An 18139-nucleotide genomic window follows, 5' to 3' on the forward strand; every position below is an offset into this window, starting at 1 on the left:
ACAAACGTCTTTGGACACAAGTCAAAAATGAAAATAAAAATATGAATACATATGACTGATGTTGCTTTTGAATTGTATTGAGGAAAATCCGTGTATGTGCACAATGCCTGTGTGGTACTGGGTGTTTTCTGGGATGTAAAATGGATGTGGTGTGGGGGGTTTATAAGGAGAGAAGGCGTCCAGAAATAGGGAGGGAGGTGAGCAAGTTGGTAAAGCATTTAATATAGGCCTGGCTGCAGGGGGCTAGGGATCAAGGAATAGGAAAAACTGGCCTTGGGCTAGGAACTCGGAGTGGCTATGGGCTAGGATTGACTTGCCCCTGGGTTAGGAGCTGGGAGGGTAGGGACCGTGGGCTAGGGGCTAGAGTGAGAGGGTCTAGGGGCCAGGGAGAACATCATAGGGGTTGGTGCGGGTCACACCAGGTGTTCATACAGTCCTTACGACTACATCACTGCGAAGATATTTCCAGGGAGGGACATTTACATAAGTGTTTTCCTGCCAGGTTGGAAAACACCGACTAACAGAGGTCCTTTCATGGTCTGGTCGTCTGTCAGGCGATCTTGTAACTGAAAAATGTTTGTTAGAGTCCAGGATTGTTTTAGGTGCTGGATGACAACATAGGGGGTTTCAGGTTTGTTCATGTTTTTGAGGCTGGTTTCCACTAGGCTATTTTAAGACCCCCTCACACACCCTGCTGTTGCCTGGATACAACACTGCTTCCATAACGGCTCATTCCTTCATTCATCATGAACACAGGCGAGACAATGAACAAGCTTTCCATCGACACATGACAAGTGGAAAGTACAGTCAACAAAAAACTAACAGACACAAGTGCTCATGAATAATAAGTATTGAAAATTATTATACCCTCATTAAGGATGTACAAAACTGCTGTAGATTTCAGCAGTGGGAGTCCAGTAGTGCCCTCTATCGGGTGTGAATGGGAAGAATTATTTCATTTCAAAGACAAAGTGTTTAGCATCTGTTATAAAGACAGGTTAGCTACCTCTATGATGGGCCACTCGACAGTAATGACCCGGACAGGAGTAATGTGTTAACATACTGATTTTTATTGCACAAACAGCAGACCGACAGGGAGCCTGGAACGAAGCATACACAGGAACAGTGGCAGTTAAACGTAACACACGAAACAGACCGTCAACAAGAAAAGCTTGTCATCGACGGATGACATCACTGCACCCGATCCAGTAGCCCCATCACCTCCACTATGGGGCAGAACAGACAGATATAATACAACACAGATACTATGTATGGAGCGGACAGGTCAACGACAAAGGAGTGGGGAAAAAGTTCAAGTGTTGTTTGGTGGGCAGCGGTTATGCTGGGAATCAGGCCTCCGGACTACAACAGCTCAAAGATCGGGATTACCTCGGAAAAACAACGTTTAGGAGCTACTTAGGAGTACACAAAGGCAATGTAGCGAGAAGTGAGGAGAAGATGTTTTATCTGCAATATACGACAAGGCAGAAACCTGTAAACAGGAAGGAAGCTGTCACTGTTTGGATGGCTTCAATTCTACTGACTTTCATTCAGAATCACAGTCCATTCATAGCGCTTATGTATGCAATAAATTAAACCAATATAGATTCATATAGACCTTTTATCCATCTTACAAGAGTATTGTTTCCAGACACAATACGTACAGCATACCTATACTTCCCTCTTTTTCTGTGTATATGCAGAACAAACGACACGTTATGAAGGTTAAATGCAGAAAACCGTTAAAGGTTAAATGCAGAAAGGTCTTCTTGTATAAAATGCGGCGCACGGCAGACTAAAATGAAAATGGCTCTTGACAGTTCATTCTCCTTTATCATTCATCTCAGGTAGATAATCTATATGGGCAGCTTTTACCCATGTGGAAATATCAAATAATTTAACCTTGTTGCATTCTCTCCCTTAAAAACAAAGCTTAATAGATCTATAAAAAAAGTTAACTGGATTCAGGTAACGACGCATTGTTCTCTGGAGTAATTGCATAGAGATTTTGGCAAATATTTGGGTACTTTAGTGAGTTAATTATGAAATATTGGTCCTTTCTGTGGACTATTTACCTTCTGAACGCTCTAGACTCATTCAGATGTGGTCTGCAGAACTGCAGTGTCGGCAAGTTTCTCTCCGGGCTACCCTAGTCTCACAATTTTGTCTGAGAGAAGATACGGCATCTTTGGGGGAGGGGGGGGTGATTTCAGGACTCCAGGTCAGTAAGATAACAAAAGAAAGTTCTCAAAACACGTCACAACCACACTTCTTGAAGTCATATCAGGATTCATTATCGTTCAACGGTTAGCCAAAGATTCGTTCGAACCAACCGAGAGGAATTATGTCAAAGTGTCCTAGCTTGCGAACTCACTGGCTGACTGGGCTGATGGGACAGAGGTTTGGAGTGACAGTGCAGTCGAGTTATGAGTGTCTCTGGGTCTCGGGCGGAGTGGGAGCCAGGGCTGGGAGCAGGCCTGGCCTCCTCAGGACTGGCGGAACCTCAGTGGTGACCCCTGTGGGATCTCCTCTCCCTCTGCTCCCGATGCTGCTCGGGAAACGCGTCCTTGCTGTGGATGTCGTGGTGGTGGTGGTGATGGTGGCTTTGACCGCTGCGGTGCTTGAGAGCGAAAGTCCGGTGAAAAGTGGCAGCTGGAAAAGCAAAGAGATCAAACATGGCGTTTGTGACGGGAACCGGGGCGTGAGAGAGATCCACCGTGACCGTCGTGCACGCCGTGACCGGAGAAGTACTCACGGCTCATGCAGGAGACTTTGGGGCTGTCCCATTGGCCGTCGTCACGGCAGCGGATGGTGGGCACGTGTCTCTGGATGAAGCCGTGTTTGCAGTGGTAGCGCACCAGAGAGTTGATCTCGTAGCGAGGCTTCATGGAGCCGAACACCCGGGCGTCTCTCACAACCGGGGGCTGGCTGCACGACACTGGAGCAGGACACGGACGCAGGGGTTAGTGTTCGTTTTAATGAGCCGTGTGTGTGTGTGTGTGAGTGCGTGCACACCTGTTCCCTTCTTGCAGGTGAAGCTGAGGTGATAGTTGCAGGGCACGTCGTTCCACTGGCCGTCCTCGTGCCAGATCATCACCACGCAGTCCTCCCCCGACTGGAAGAAGCTATCTGGCTGGTTGGGCCTCCAGTTTTCGTATTGCTACAAGGAATCAGCACACACACACACACACACACACACAGACAGATATGTTCACAACGAAACCCATACTGGAGCACAGCTGTTTCAATGGCTTCATGCAAACTAGAGCCCAGGCATATCCAGCACAATCTGAGCCATTTCTCAGTGTCTACATGCGGGTTAGAACACAGGACCATAGGGGGAAGGGGGGTGGTGGGGGGGGGGGGGGGGGGGCATCATTCATTAAACAGGACAGTTAGGTCATATCTCTGCCGTTTCCAGCAGTCTTCTGGGATGCTGCACATGGTTCTCTAGTAAGCCTGCTAAAGTCATTGCATGTGCAGCGACTGTAGAAAGTGACAGAATGGTGCTGAAGTGGATCGACTGAGCAGGTGTCATTGCTCAGAAAGGCCACACGGTGGAGCTAAAACTAACGCTAACAGGTGGGGACTGGATCTCCCCTGCTGTAGAAGAGGAGGGGTTTGGACTCTCTCTTGACTCTCTCTTCGATGTTTTGTTTGCTGCATATGCACACAGCTGAATATGGGTGTGTCTTCGTTGTCGGAGAGATAACGCAGTCGAAAAACCCCACTGAGATCAAAAGCGCACGTATCAAATGTATCAAATGTCTCGCTCTCCTCTCTATACAAACCCAACTAACTCATCGTACAGGAAAAAACACAATCCCCAATTTCCTCAGAGATCCGTACGGAAAAAAACGACAATCCCACGTCTTTTCCCCAAGTGCTTGTCCGTCTCTTTCACTCACCGCTGGTCTGCTGTCCGTCCACCGGAAGTCTCTCTCGAACATCTTGTCGTTCAGGCCGATCCACTGATAGTCATGGCCCAGACCTGAGGTGTACAGGGGTGCACAGTCAAACTACAGTGGAGACTACAGTGGCTGCCAGCAACATAACAAACGCCAGGACCATGAATCTGTGAGAGAAAATCCTAGTCGTCTGCTCCAGCTCCTAGCTAAACATGCCAACCACGCCAGCTCTCTCTGCTCCACTAAAACAGGCTTGATTAGCAATTAAGATCGGCACCGATTATCTTGTGCGTGCGTGCGTGTCTGTGTGTACGTACTGTACGCGCGTGTGTACGTGAGAGGGTGCGTGCGTGTCCCGCCTGTCTGCGCGTGTTGTCCGAACGTGTTCGCGACGGGCATTCGCATGCGGGAGTAAAGAGCCAGCGATCGGCGGGGGAGCTGCCCAAGGGCATGGCGCGAGTCCACCTTCTCTCAGCGCCATCGCAAAGAGCCACAAAGAGGACCCTGTTAACCCCCAGACTGCACTGATGAACATTGCGCAACTTCTACTGCTTGGCCCCCTCCAGCCGAGCTGGCGGGGGTCTCTATCTGCGACGGGCTGTGTCAAAACGGGGAGGGGGCGGTTCTGTGGGCGGGACCTTACGGTTGACATACTGCTGCTCCTCCTGGGATAGGACGCTGACCAGGTGGGCGCCGTGGAGACGACACTCCCGCTCGGCGGCGTCCCAGGTGCGGCGGTGGGTGAAGTACTTGTAGCAGTGGGACTGGAACTTCTGCCAGCCGTACTCACACACCTCGGTGTCTGGGGGAGAGAGAGGGGGGAGAGACATGGAGAGAGACATAGAGAGAGTCAGAGGGAGGCGAGTGAGTTAGAGGAGGGCGAGAGAGACAGAGCGAGAGTCAGAGAGGAGCAGGAGGTGAGTGAGAGAGAGAGAGAGGCAGAGAGAGAGAAAGAGAGAGAGGCAGAGAGAGAGAGAGAGAGAGAGAGGCAGAGAGAGAGGCAGAGAGAGAGGCAGAGAGAAAGAGTGCTCATTTTCTTCCCACTCTCTCCACTTTCCTCATGAGGAGAGCCACAGACCAGGGCCACCGACAGATTACAGCACTACTGTTGTCCATGCAATAATACCACTCATCAGACTGGACTATGTCCGGCCAGAGGAAGGCCAGGGCCTCAGACAGCGACAGAGAGGCACAGCTGGGGAAGAAAGGTCTCTCGCTGACTGAATGAGCTCAGTAACCCAGCTCACAGTTGGACTTCATTAGTCTGTTTGGGAACCCCCACAAGTTACCCTTGTCTATAGTCCAAACAAACACGCACACATGCACACTGGTGTTCACCACCCACCCCCCCACCCCCCACACACACACACTTGGGCATACACACTGGTGCACGAACACACACGAAGCATCGACAACACGCCCACTGAATCAGTGAATAGGGGCTAAAGTACAATACCAAAACACTGTAGCTTTGTAATCAGCCGACTCATTAGATTTGGGGCAACAAAGACCAGTCTGTATCAGTCTGTCTGCAGCCAGGCAGGGATAAATGAATGCGCCTTGCAGCTTCCTCCGTCCAGACCTGAGGGATTACCTGTCATCAAGCTTAAATACCTGCAGAGGCCTATACATGATGATCTCACGCTCTAACCTGGAGGGTCAGACCAGGTGTGGTCTGGCGTGTGGCAGGGAAAGTTGTGCGGTCAGGTTTAAGGAATAGCGTGGGGTTAAAGCGTTGTGATAAAAGTCGATGACGAGGGTGAACTCTACACTCGACTCAGAGGGATAACGATAAATGAGCGTCGAAAGACAGCTCTGTTTCTCCCCGATGAAAGGAGACGGATTCGGTTCACCGACGGTCGCTAGCGGAGCCCTCTTTGATTCACTGCAACTCCAGCTGCGAAATGTTGTTCGACTAAGTATCGGGCAACTTTTTTTCTCACTCTCTCTCTCTGCCCCTCTCTCTCTGCCTCTCTCTCTCTCTCTCTCTCTCTCTCTCTCTCTCTCTCTCTCTCTCTCTCTCTCTCTGTCTCTCTCTCTCTCTCTCTCTCTGTCTCTCTCTCTCTCTCTCTCTCTCTCTCTCTCTCTCTCTCTCTGCCTCTCTCTCTCTCCTCTGGCAGAGCGGCAGGAGAGAGCAGCTGTGTGTCTGGGCGCCCGGGTCTGTCTCTACTCTGTGTCTGTGTCTGAGAAGGGCTGTGCTGCAAACTGTCTGCACAGTACACGAGAACAGCGGGTCAGGCACATGTGACATGGGATTGGTGCACGTGTGTGCTGGGGTGCACACACGAGGAAGTGTGCATTTCGCATCGGGGATGACTTGCTGAGTCATAACAGCAGTGCTGGACGTGGAGTAACCAAAAGTCAGGCAACGCCCTGCACTAGGGGATATCCAAGAAGCAAAGACATGACTCACACGTGTGTGTGTGTGTGTGTGTGTGTGTGTGTGTGTGTGTGTGTGATTCAAACCCCTAGGAAACTGTGAAAGTGGTGTCTCTAAGCCCAGTAGTCTGCAGACTTGATGAAAACGATGCTTTTCTTTGTCCAAAGGCAGGTGGCTGGAGATGTGTGTGTGAGGACCTCACCTTGTTCACAGAGCTGTCCCGTGTAGCTGGGCAGACAGACACAGGTGAAGGAGTTCAGCCCATCCATACAGGTCGCTCCGTTGCGACACGGGTTCGACTCGCACTCATCGATTTCTGGAGAAAAACGGGAAGGGAAATCAGTTATTCTGGAACAGAATTGACTGTGTGTGTGTGTGTGTGTGTCTGTGTACCTGTGTCACAGTGCTGTCCAGAGTACCCAGAAGCACAAACACATATGCTGGAAGGCCCTTTCTGATAGCAAGACGCTCCGTTTTGACACACATTTACGGCGCATCGGATTAAATCTAAAAGAAACAGAGATCATCAGTCTTCATTATTTTCACCACCACCACCACCATCATCGTCATCTAAATGATCGTCAGTAAAAAACGACTCCCAGCCTCCCCAAGTCTCCAGTCTACACACCTGCGATATTGATCGTTTGGGCTTCGATCGCGTCGTCCGTCCGTGGCTCCGCCGTGGACTGGGGGCCAGCGGGGGGGGCGGCCTCGGGAAGCAGGGGTCCCATGACCCGGTCGTAATCCACAAAGGGCTCCTCGGACAGGGGCGTGGCCGAGGGGTCAGGGGTCAAGGCCCACTGGGGAACGGGACGTGTGTGTTGCAGCTGACTGGGCGTGGTCCGGTCGGGGCGGCTAGCGGTAGATGGGGAGGCGTGTGTCGCGTCGCCTGAATGAGAAGCTGGGGGTGTGGTTGAGTGCGTGGCCTGGGGTGGAGGGTGGGGCTTGCCCTGGGTGATGGGGTGTCTGGGGTGGGTGTGGTGACCTCGAGCGGGGTGTGTGGGATCGTTGTGGCGTGCGGTGTGACCTCCGACGGACGCCGCGGCCGGCGTCGCGGTGACGGCGTCCTTCCTCGCAGGGGTCTGGTCGCCTGGAGTGACCCTCGAACCGGCCTCCGACCCCACCTCCACAGCCGGACCCACCAGGGGAGTTTCGGTGGAACCAGAGCCCTCGAGGAGGTGAGGTTGCTGGGGGTGGCGGGTGGCGTGAGAGGGGGTCCGAGGGCTGGTGAGCCTGGGTGCCTCCGGAGGGTACGCCTCCTGCGCCGAACCCTCCTCCTCCGCAGAGGAAGACCCCTCGAGGTCTCCCCCCTCCGTCCGGGCGTGCGTGCGTGCGTCCACGCCGAGCACGTCGTCCGTGTGAACCGGGGACCGCGTGTGTGACGGGGTGCATGTGGTGAGGTCCGACCCGCCGATCTCGGTCTCGTCCGTCACCACTTCCGATTGGCCGTCCGAGGCTGGGGTGGGCGTGGCTTCGTCCGCCGATCCCTCCTGGGTCACACCCCCTTCGTCGTCGGTGGTTCGGCTCGCCGACCCTTCCGTATCATCAAAAGGGGACGTGCCATGAGACGAGGGGTGGGGGGAGCCCGTGTGCTGGGGCCCAGGGGGAGATACAGGGACTGGGGGTGAGCGGTGGGCCGGGGTGGTGTTTGCTGGGTCCCTGTCTGCAGCAGAGGAGATCGACTCGTCCGGGTGGAGCTCTATGGCTCCATAGTCAAACGGAGTGGGGCTCCGCTCCTCCGCCTCCTCACCCACTCCCCCCAGCGATGCCTCAACTGGGGTGGCCGTCTCAAACTGGTCTCCCCTCGCCTCCTGCTCCTCGACTGGGCCCACCGGCTCCAGGGTCACCTGGGAGGAGGAACGGATGGAATTGATGAAGGAAAACAATCAAGAAAGGGAGGGAGGGAGGGAGGGAGGGAGGGAGGGAGAGGGAGGGAGAGGGAGATAAAGGCAGGAAGTAAGGAAGGAAGGAAGGCTGTTTAAATCTACAGGCACGGTGGTAGTACCAGGGTCTGACCTGGTGTTTGCCATTGATGAAGCTGAGTGCGGGTGGCAAGGTGATGGGCGCTGCCAGGACGCCGTCAGCCTCCCCGCTGCCCTGGATGGCCTCGCTGGGCACCACTTGGAACCCAGGAAACACTGGGATCAACGGAAACTGGGGGTCGCCCCCTAGAGGCCGGCCTAAGATATCCAATATGTGGTCCACTGAGAAGAACACAACAGGAGGCAAATAAGCTTAGAATTAGCAGACAAGAATACATTCTTTTTTCTCCACTGAATCTATAATGAAAGCCAGCTTTATATCTGACTTTCCTAACCCAGGCTGCGTTAACCCTTTCAGGCATCGGGAACAAACATTTTATGTGATGTTACAGAATCCTACAGAAAGCCCAGTTGTAATGTGGATTAAAATATAGACTGTTTGACAAAGGAGGTCATACTGGGATCCCCTGTAGGTCTAGAGGCTTGCCTCTGTGTTGGGTATGGCTTTGTCCCTGCCAAGGGCTGCACTGAAACAATGAAGGTTTGTGTGTCTTCATTAGGACTTTATGGTACACATGGAACCTATGTCATGGGAATGTGTGCAAAATGTGAAGTCGATTTGGACATAAGCTCTAAACCTGGGGTACAATGTCTCTCTGGGGATAGATGAAACACACACACACCGCAAGTTCTGCTCCCGAATGTCTGCGTGCAGAGGCATGTGTGTGTGTGTGTGTGTGTGTGAGAGCCTATCCACTAAACATCCTAGTTTTCACAAAAGCTGCCACTATGTCTCTTTGTCCCTAAACTTGATACATCCAATCTAATTGAAACAGTACTCTGAAGCAGGAAGATTGAACCATAATAATCAATATTTCTATTCTTCAATTTCCTCACACAGTGTGAGAGCTGTAGGTCACAGAAAACCACTGAGAAACTGTAATGAAATATCACCTCGGGGACCTAGTATACCTCTGTTCGTTTCATGATAAACATTTTGCTTTAATAGGTTGAAGGGCCGGCAGGTCATGGGGAAGGAGGGGGGGGGGTGGGGGGGGCGAGACTTGACACAGAAATACACACAGACACACACACAATCTCACACGCTACAGGGATAGTGCTAACATAGTAACCTGAGCATTTGGGAAGGGTAGGAAGGTTAAATGAGGGGTGTAGTGAAGTGCGTGTGCGTGGCTTGCACATGGGGGAGATAGGGGGAAGTGTTTGAGCAGCGGGGGGGGGGGGGGGGGGGGGGGGGGGGGAACAACGGACCTTGGAGTATCGGAATGCTAATGGGTCTCAAAGAGTCTGCCATTTGAACTCAGCCATTGAATCTAACAAACACACATGTACTTCACCTGCACAAACACACACACACATTTACTTCACATTTATATAAACAGGTTCCATTCCTAACCCAACAGCTGAGTGGTGGAAGGGCAATTAAGTTCAAGGAGGCCAGAGATCTGTTGACTTCTTGTGTGTGTGTGTGTGTGTGTGTGTGTGTGCTACTAAACAAAGGAAACTTGAAAAAGCATCCCTTCAGCTCAGAATGGCCGCCAAAGACAGAGATCTGTATCGAGCCAGCACTGAGCTGCCTGTTAGCGTTTACTGCAACTGAACTGCCTGCTTTCAGAAGCCCACTGATGCTTTTGCAATATGCTCCTCTCCGAAAAGTGCCTGTTTGGCCAAGCAGGGGCACTGTAGACACTGAGAAAATGACTTCATAGTTTTTCCACATCTGGCTGTACATGTGTTTGCATGTAAACTAGCTCACTGTTCCTCTAAATATGAAAGAGCTTAGTGAAGATGGGGGGGGGGGGGGGGGTGAGGATAACAATGACATGGATGCTTCATATCAAACGCCACAGACGGGAAGAATAGAATGCAGACGAGAGCCTGGTGAACGGAGAGAACGTTGAATGTTTTCCGAGTGCCGTTTCTCCAAAACACGACCCAAACACCACAGCTGAATGAGGTCGGCCTGAGAAGAAACAGTTCCCACAGGTACTACAGGCACGGGAACAGTACAGGAACAGCGACAACCTTCCAAGAAATTTAGAGGACAAAAGGAGAATCTTTTCCATTCAAGATCCTTCGCCATCGAACCAGAGATGCAGCTGGAAACCTTGATGTCATATCCATGAGTGGAAATATGGAAATGGGAATATCTAATATGAGGATGAATGTCTTTCTGTGGGAAGTCAGACTGGGATACAGCTGTCCAGAAACAGCCCGCTCGAACAGAGGGTTCTGTCTGCGCGTGATGCTCCATAGCAAACACACACACACAGACCAGCCCTGCCAGCATCACACAGAAGCGACAGTATCTGGCAAACAGGTCAAATAGAGAACGAGTCAAACTCAGAGACCCCGGGGGGAACTTTGGTCCAAACGCTCACCTGAGTGGTTCTTGTCGTGCACGTTGACGATGATCAGCTGGTACGGCGGCTTGGTGGGCGAGGCTGCTCCCGAGGTGGCCACCGAATGGTTCACAGCGCTTGGCTGGGTGGTGCCGGGCGGAACTCTTGGCAAGTCCCCCGAATCTGTCCCCTCCTCCTTGTAGACCACAGCAGGCCGCTGGCCTGGCTGGCTGGTCCTGTCAGGCAGGCCCGGCTCAGGGGTGAACTTCCTGACCCCGGCTTGGGGAGTCACCCCGTCCCCCTCCTCCCCCTCGCCGGATCCCTCCCCGCTCCCGCTGCCATCCCCGCTCCCGCTGCTCTCCCCCCCCCGGCCGGAGCCCCCCTGCTCCCCGTCGGAGGGCTCCCCCCCCTGGGCGATGTCCAGCTGCGAGGGCTGGGAGACGGTGGTGGGCAGGGGGGGCATCTGCAAGGAGATGATGTCCCCTCGGGGCAGGGACTCTACCAGGCTGGGGTCCTTCTGATCGAAGCCGTCCGCTTCGAAATCGGGGAAGGGGGTGCTCACCCAGACCATGGGGTAGGGGGAGTCTGTGGGCTGGAAGCGGGACCCGACAGTGGTCATGTGGGGTTGGTGTTGGGGCCTGACGGTAACGGCGAGGTGAGCTCTGTGTGCTGTGTGTGGCCTGAGAGGCTCCGGGGTTGTGATTGGTCCGGGAGTAGTGATTTCTGGTTCCTTAGCTGGAGGAGATGAGAGGGGGGGGGGAATGCAAGGGGGGGGGGAGTGTGGATGCGAGGGGAGGAGAGAAGAGGAATACAGTAAACATCATTAGAAAGGTAATAAGCCGTCTGCGCTGGAATGCTTTACTGGCGGTGGAATAACTTCAGGGAGGGCAGAGAGCGCCAAGTACAGTTTGCTAAACATGGTGTTTTCACAACGTAGTTAGCTTACTGCAGGCTGTAAATGGACATCCAACCACTGTGATTTCTGAAAAGTGAAGTCAGCTGTCGAGAATAAAACCGTTTCAGCAGTGGACGCAACGTTACCAGTGGTGTCAGAATGACCATATGCAGAACAGGACTGGACGAGGCCACTGCGGCCGTATTTATAGACGCCTGAACAGCCTGGAAACTGGTGCTTTTAGGCCAATTCCGAACCACCCATATCATCTCTCGCTCTCACTCACTCTCTCTCCCCTCCCTCTCCCTCTCTCTCTTTCTCACATTAGTCTCAAGATATTTATTTTGGCCTTGACTAGCATCAGAACATGTGTTTATCTCTCCCTTTCGCATAAATCCAGTCCAGCCGTCTGCCGTACTTCACGCACAGACGGCACATGAACGTCGCGGGCACCTGAAGTTAGAGGCGTTCCGGGTAGCATGCCGTCGCCGGGCGAGTCAGCACCACACTACATGTGTGACCCTCTCTAAAAAAAAAAAGATCTACCACCTAAGAAAAGGAGAGGGGAAGGGGAGGGCAAACACACACACACACACACACTACATACAATGGGCCTTTGTGAGCGCAAACTGCTGAACTCATACTTTGTCCCGAGAGACTATCCGGTCTGTTGGCACACTATAACTTCACTGACATAGCGCTGTATACTTTCAGTTCACTGCCCCCTCTCCCTCACTGAGGTGGGTTGCAGCAGAACGTGCAGGAGGAGAGCCTCTTTCTCTTCCTTCCTTCTCTCTCTCTTTCTTTCTCTCTTTTCCCTTTCCTCCTCTCTCTCTCTCTCTCTCTCTCTCTCTGTCTCTCTCTCGTGTGTTCTGTAGGTACATCCAGCTATCTTGGCTCCGAGCAGAGGCGCTCAGGGGAGTAGCCGTGGCACTTTCATGCTGTAAGGAGACCCTACATACAGCAGGAGCCCAGCCCAGCTCAGCTCAGCTCAGCCCAGCACAGACACAGATGTGATGTCATTTGTTTGGCGAGCCACGGCCATCTGGCTGGGCTGAGGTCTATCCTTACACTATATGGTCATGTCACTTCAATTAGATGGCTGTCGTTCACTGCTCTGTCCCTATAGCCCCCCCCCCAAAAAAAAACACAGCCAGCTCATGGTGTCCGGGCCATAGGGGTGGTTTGCACACGGCCAAGGATGCGACCGCGTTCTACCCACCTCACTGTACATCCCCCTGGAACAAGAACACTCTAGGTACATATGTATGGTACACACATTTTTCTCCGGATGATGATGACACTTTTGGGAGATAAACGTGCGTACCTCTCTCCAGCCCTCCACCCCCCCCCTCCCTCTCTTTCTCCCCTCCTCCTTCTTTCCCCCTCTGTCGCTGGGCAGGGTCCAGCTGCGATGCATTAGGGACCCTGTCCCGCTTCTCTCTGCTCTGCTATCTGTTTTAGAGGCTGCTCGCTTGAGTTGGGTTTTCCCCTCGTAAAAAAAAAAACACACCAGTCCATAAACAGGGCAAGGGGAGCGTGTTCCTCCACTGTTTTGGGGGTTTGCTTGTTTTTCCCGAGCGGGCAACCTTGAACGCATCTCTCTCGCATTAGAATCCGCCTGTTTCTAAACCACTTGAGACTTGTGCTTTTCAAAGTTGTTGCGTTCAACTAGCTACAGACAGTGTCTGGGGAGTACTGGTGACCTGCCAAGTCAACCAGCCTGGTCTTTTTGGACCTGTGTGGGCACTGGCAGGGCCCAGCGTTAAGGCCACGTTTACTTTACTTTGCCTTTGGCTGGTGAGGTTGAAAACTCCAGAGCAGCCCAGAAAAGAATGGAGGAGGTCATGGTCTCTCCAGATGTCAGAAACAGAATGCTCGCAGAGCAAACACACATTTCCAAGGCAACATGGCCTCTAAAGCTGTAAGCGTGCATGCGCACGTCAGGTCTCATGTAGAACCTTGTTACTCCTCCCCTTTCTTTTCCCTCTCGCTTTTTTTCTTTTCCTTACAGAGACGCGAGACGTGCCCCCCAGACGATCCTCAGCAGGAAGTGAAAACAGGGTCAAAGTTTAAACACACACAAACCATCATTCACGAGTCTAGGGTGAGGGAAACGCTACAGGGTTGACCTTGAGACGGTTCCGACAGGCAGAACATAGCTCAGAGAGAAGAGACATTGTATGTGTGTGTGTGTGTGAGACTGTGTGTGTGTGTGTGTTTGAATGTGTGGTTGGGGTCTGGTGGGGCGGTGGGAGGGGAGGGGGGGCTCAGGAGAGAAGAGAAATGAGAGCTCAGGAAAAAAAAGCCGCCCCAGTTCTGTCTAAATGAACCAATCAGGAGCGAAGGAGGGTTCACCCAGGGGGGACCCTTTCTTTATGGTTCTGGGTGGTGGGGGGGGGGGGGGGGGGGGGGGGCAATGTATGTCCGGTGTTATTCCGTCTCACCCTTGAAGCAGAATGCCCCGTGCAGGTCAGTGGGCTTGGGGAAGCCAGTCTGGTCGGCGTGTTTATAGAGGGTGCGGACCCCCAGGAGGCCCCCTCCGCACTGGGGCCTGGGGACCGAGACAGGGTAGCGGGCGCTGCCGTCCGACAGCCAGCCGTAGTCACAGCGATCCAGACCCCCCCTCCAGGCTGCAAACAGCTGGCCGGGCGAGGCGAGCACTGCCCCTTTACTCACACACATACGGTTGGCCTGGCGAAAGGTCAGTTTGTAGCGGATGGCAGGGTAAAATACCTCTCCTGCAGAGGGAGACACACACACACACACACACACACACACACGGTAAATGACATACATTTGATGTATTGACAAGGAAGCGTTATATAACAAAGAGTAAGGACATACTACATACTGAACATACAAACATATTCATTTATTTTGAGGTGGATATGCTATATCCCCCTCACAGCAGCCACTTCTCTCTCACCATGCAGTTTGTCCACATAGCAGTAAACATCGTACGTCTCTTTCGGGTCCCGGAGCCCATACGTCCTAACACCAGGTCTGCTCTTCATATCGCCTGAGCAACCAGGACGGGGCTTTGTGATTGGGTATCTAAAAGGCAAAGGGGGGACGAATGAAATCTCCTCACGCTGACCACAGACACACATACACGCTCACACACGTACACACACACACACACACCTGACGGTCTGGTCAGCGAGCCAGCCTGCGTCGCACTGGTCGAGTCCGTCCTCGAAGGCGGCATGCAGCTGCTCTGCTGTAGCGATGGTGGCCCCAGCTGACTGACAAGCGTCTGTAGCGCCTTGGAAGTCCAGAGTGTAGCGACTGGTACTGGCCCGGTAGTGGAACACAACGCCTGGAGGGAGAACACAACCAGTCAGCCAGTCAGTCAGCCAGTCAGCCAGTCAGTCAGTCAGTCAGAAAGTCGGTCAGTCATGTTAGTACTTTGCACTGTAGTTTTATTATCTTTGTTCACCACACATTAAACGAACGATCTACTGTAATGGGATATGTTCTTGTTTCCCTTTTCTTCTTTCTTCTCTCGATCACCATGCCTGGTAGCTGAAATGTGGTTACTTTGCACTGTGGCAAGGGAAACGAAGACCGTTCCTCCGCTCCTGACCACAGAAACACTATGAAACCACACACTTCTGATCCTTGATCTTCTGCTGGGCTTTCTGCGGGCACTACGCGTGTGTCGCTTCGGATAAAAGCGTCTGCTAAACGGACAGAGCGCGATGTCAATCCAAATGTAGAGAGCTGGCGATGACGACAGCGCAGAACCTACGGCGGTTTTGAAGCGAAAGGGCGATTAGTATCGGCCTGGTTCCTTTTTTTACGTTTACAAATCGGTTACCCCTCGAGTAGGGAAGCTGCAACGGCTAAGCGGTTTGAGCAGGGCAGTTGACGCAGGTGAGAGAGGAGGAAAACAAAACGTCCAAGTACCGGTACTTTCCATGTGATCCAAACCCCTTTTGTCGCCTGGGGGCACGCATCTGGGCCTGTCATTTGCCACTTAAAAAAAAAAAAAGACAAAAAGAATATGACCTCTGTCTCAGCTTGAAGCTGCTGGCAGCTTTACAGGAGCTATGTGAATGTGCTGTGGAAAGCAGGGTTGTAGGTCAATCATAAGGATGTCTTTGTGAGCGAACAGGCCCTGCCGTTCATCCCTTATGTGGAATCTCAGCTACCGGGGGTCTAATGATATTCGTTGAATCCCACACTGACACTGTCGCCTACCCCCAACATAACGGAAATACGAAATGTTTCAATAGCGATTTGTCTGATGTTAATTCGATGGATGGGGGTGTTGAAACAGGTACAGGTCTATGTCGGGTTCGCCAGGGGTTAGAGCAGGATCAATGAACAATGAATTACAGCAGGATCACTGAGATTTGATTGTTGGTTTGAATGCTGTCTTGATTGGAGCCATTGAAGAGACTGGGGTTAGGTCCAACTATTGAGTCAAATTGAGGCTGCTAGCTCCAAAATTAGGGAGGGACTAGCAGAGGATGAATTGACGGGCATGTTCTAGAGTTTCACCACAAAACCCAAACTGGAACTAATGATAATATGAGTGTGTGTGTGTGTGTGTGCGTGCGTGTGTGTGTGTGCGTGCGTTTGTGTGTGTGTTCCACTCACCGCTGACGTTGAGACTGACTGAAGCCTGGGTGTCTTCCATCCCGTGCATGACTTCACAGCGGTACAGGCCGGCATCGCTAGCCCTCAGGCGGACGATGGTCAGCGAGGCTTCCCCCACTGCCCGGGGGTGGCTGGCGACAGACACCCTGCCTTGATACTCCTGGCCCACCTTGACCACTCCTCCCTGGGCTACCAGCACCACCCTCTCCACCTCCCCCTCCAGCCGTATCCACTTGATCCTCAGCTGGTCCTCGGGGCTCTGCGTGGGAGAGCTGCGGGGGCGGGGGTGAAGGGGGTGCGTGGGGCTGTCGGAGGTGGTTTGCGTGATTGAGAAGTGGCATGGCAGCGCCACCTTGCCGGCCAGAGAGCCGCTAGCCGGTGAGCTCTTTTCCATTGTCATCTTCCATGCTTGGTCTGAAAACACAAGACGAGTTAGCTTGATAGAGAGAGAGAGAGAGAGAGAGAGAGAGAGAGAGAGAGAGAGAGAGAGAGAGACAGAAAGAGAGACAGAAAGAGAGACAGAAAGAGAGACAGAAAGAGAGAGAGACAGAAAGAGAAACAGAAAGAGAGACAGAAAGAGAGACAGAAAGAGAGACAAAAAGAGAGAGAAATAGGTGAAAGAGAAAAAGGAAAAGTATAAAAAAGAGAGGAAGAGAGAGTGATAAGGAGAAAAGAGAAAAATACAAATAAATTAAAAATACTCACCGTGCTCAGCGAAGCTCGAGCACAAACACACCAGCCACAGCAGGTGTCTGATTCGTAGTGACATCTCTGCAGTGACTTATGTAAAAAGAAGGAAACAAAAAAGCAACGTATAAGCTGTTACATTCAAACTATCATAAAAAGTGCAAATGGTTGAAAACAGACAGGAAAACACGAGGGTATGGATGCCAACCTTTAACAAAGTGAACCGTGCGAGACTGTTGCAGTACAGAGCGTAAGAAAGACTATATAGTAGTCTAGAGGTGTAGAGGTATACCTCTACTCTCACAGTTGAGTCAAGACAATGAACCCTGACTCGCGAGTACAGATCTTAAACCTGCATCATAAAACAAATGCGTCAATTGGGTCTAATAACTTTCTAATAAGGGAAATTTGCGACCTTGCCAAGTTGTCAACCAATTTTGTAACGAATTATGCTCTCTCCTCTCTCGCGGACGGGACCACGCCACAGATGTGCTGAGCTGATGTGCAGCTGGGCAGCTGGGCTCTACGCTCTCGCATCTCCAGGTCAGATAAGCCCTCGCCTTAAGCTATGACAATAAATCTTATCAACTGATCAGCTGTCAATGGGTGTGACTGAATGATTAGGACATAAAAGATGCTTCTGGAATGAGGTTTCTCCGCGAACCGTTAAAAGTTATCAGCATGAGAACATTCCTGACCACCCAAACTCTTGCTCATTCCCCGAGGTAACTGTGCGACATCCATGTCTTTAATTGCAAAAAGATGTCAAACATCCACAGCCACTACAGTACATCCATGTGCATGATAAGCAGATAGCGCTGATTCCTTGCATGTACGAAAAGTGTGCAAAAGTTCCGCCCAAAACATAAGCCTATCATTTAAAATCATCCAATTTACCATTCATGGAATACAAAAAGATGATCAAATAGCCTAAGGCTAGCACTAAAACATAATATACAACACTTTTTTAAACAATACCTCTGAAGTTGTGGAATCCAATATCTGACGTGAAGTCTAGAGCTCCAACTGTAAGTTCCAGAGAGAGGTTTGTGCCGAGTAGATCTCTCCGCAAACCTCAGGCTGGTCCGAAACAGAATCAGTGAGAACTATCCTCCACTCACCCTCGGCTGCAAGTTCAAACCCACTTTACCACCACTATTATCCCGTCTTTAGTGAGAGGAGGGGCGCACATGTCCAACACGCCAAATACCGCCCCGAAAAAGAGAGGAGAGACTTTCACAATTTCCTTGACTCAAGTTCTGACTCAAGTGTAAATGTAAGTGCAGATGATCGGATATTAATTTATTCACACCTAA

General features: G+C 51.8%; 1 protein-coding gene across 1 annotated transcript; it reads right to left on the reverse strand.

Annotated features, from left to right (window-relative positions):
- Window positions 1–1047: 1047 nt before the first annotated feature.
- On the reverse strand, window positions 1048–17842 carry vcanb (versican b). The gene is made up of 13 exons (XM_067258528.1): window positions 17802–17842; window positions 16842–16916; window positions 16137–16550; window positions 14676–14850; window positions 14458–14585; window positions 13976–14269; window positions 6682–6795; window positions 6491–6604; window positions 4552–4710; window positions 3909–3991; window positions 3016–3160; window positions 2756–2938; window positions 1048–2652 (listed from the first exon to the last, which is right to left on the reverse strand). Exons 2-13 carry the CDS (start codon window positions 16903–16905, stop codon window positions 2504–2506), a joined length of 2022 nt encoding a protein of 673 aa, XP_067114629.1. The 5' UTR covers window positions 16906–16916; window positions 17802–17842; the 3' UTR covers window positions 1048–2503.
- Between the last annotated feature and the right edge of the window lie 297 nt (window positions 17843–18139).

This window comes from Osmerus mordax, chromosome 20, assembly GCF_038355195.1.
Source record: "Osmerus mordax isolate fOsmMor3 chromosome 20, fOsmMor3.pri, whole genome shotgun sequence".
In the NCBI taxonomy this organism is placed as follows: Eukaryota; Metazoa; Chordata; class Actinopteri; order Osmeriformes; family Osmeridae; genus Osmerus; species Osmerus mordax.

Excerpts from the sequence above, each read along its gene's own strand:
- vcanb (XM_067258528.1), bottom strand. The coding sequence starts at position 16,905 with ATGTCACTACGAATCAGACACCTGCTGTGGCTGGTGTGTTTGTGCTCG. Across the intron at positions 6,605-6,681 it reads TGGACAGCACTGTGACACAG|AAATCGATGAGTGCGAGTCG; the intron begins GTACACAGACAC and ends GTTTTTCTCCAG. Across the intron at positions 2,939-3,015 it reads CACCTGCAAGAAGGGAACAG|TGTCGTGCAGCCAGCCCCCG; the intron begins GTGTGCACGCAC and ends GTCCTGCTCCAG.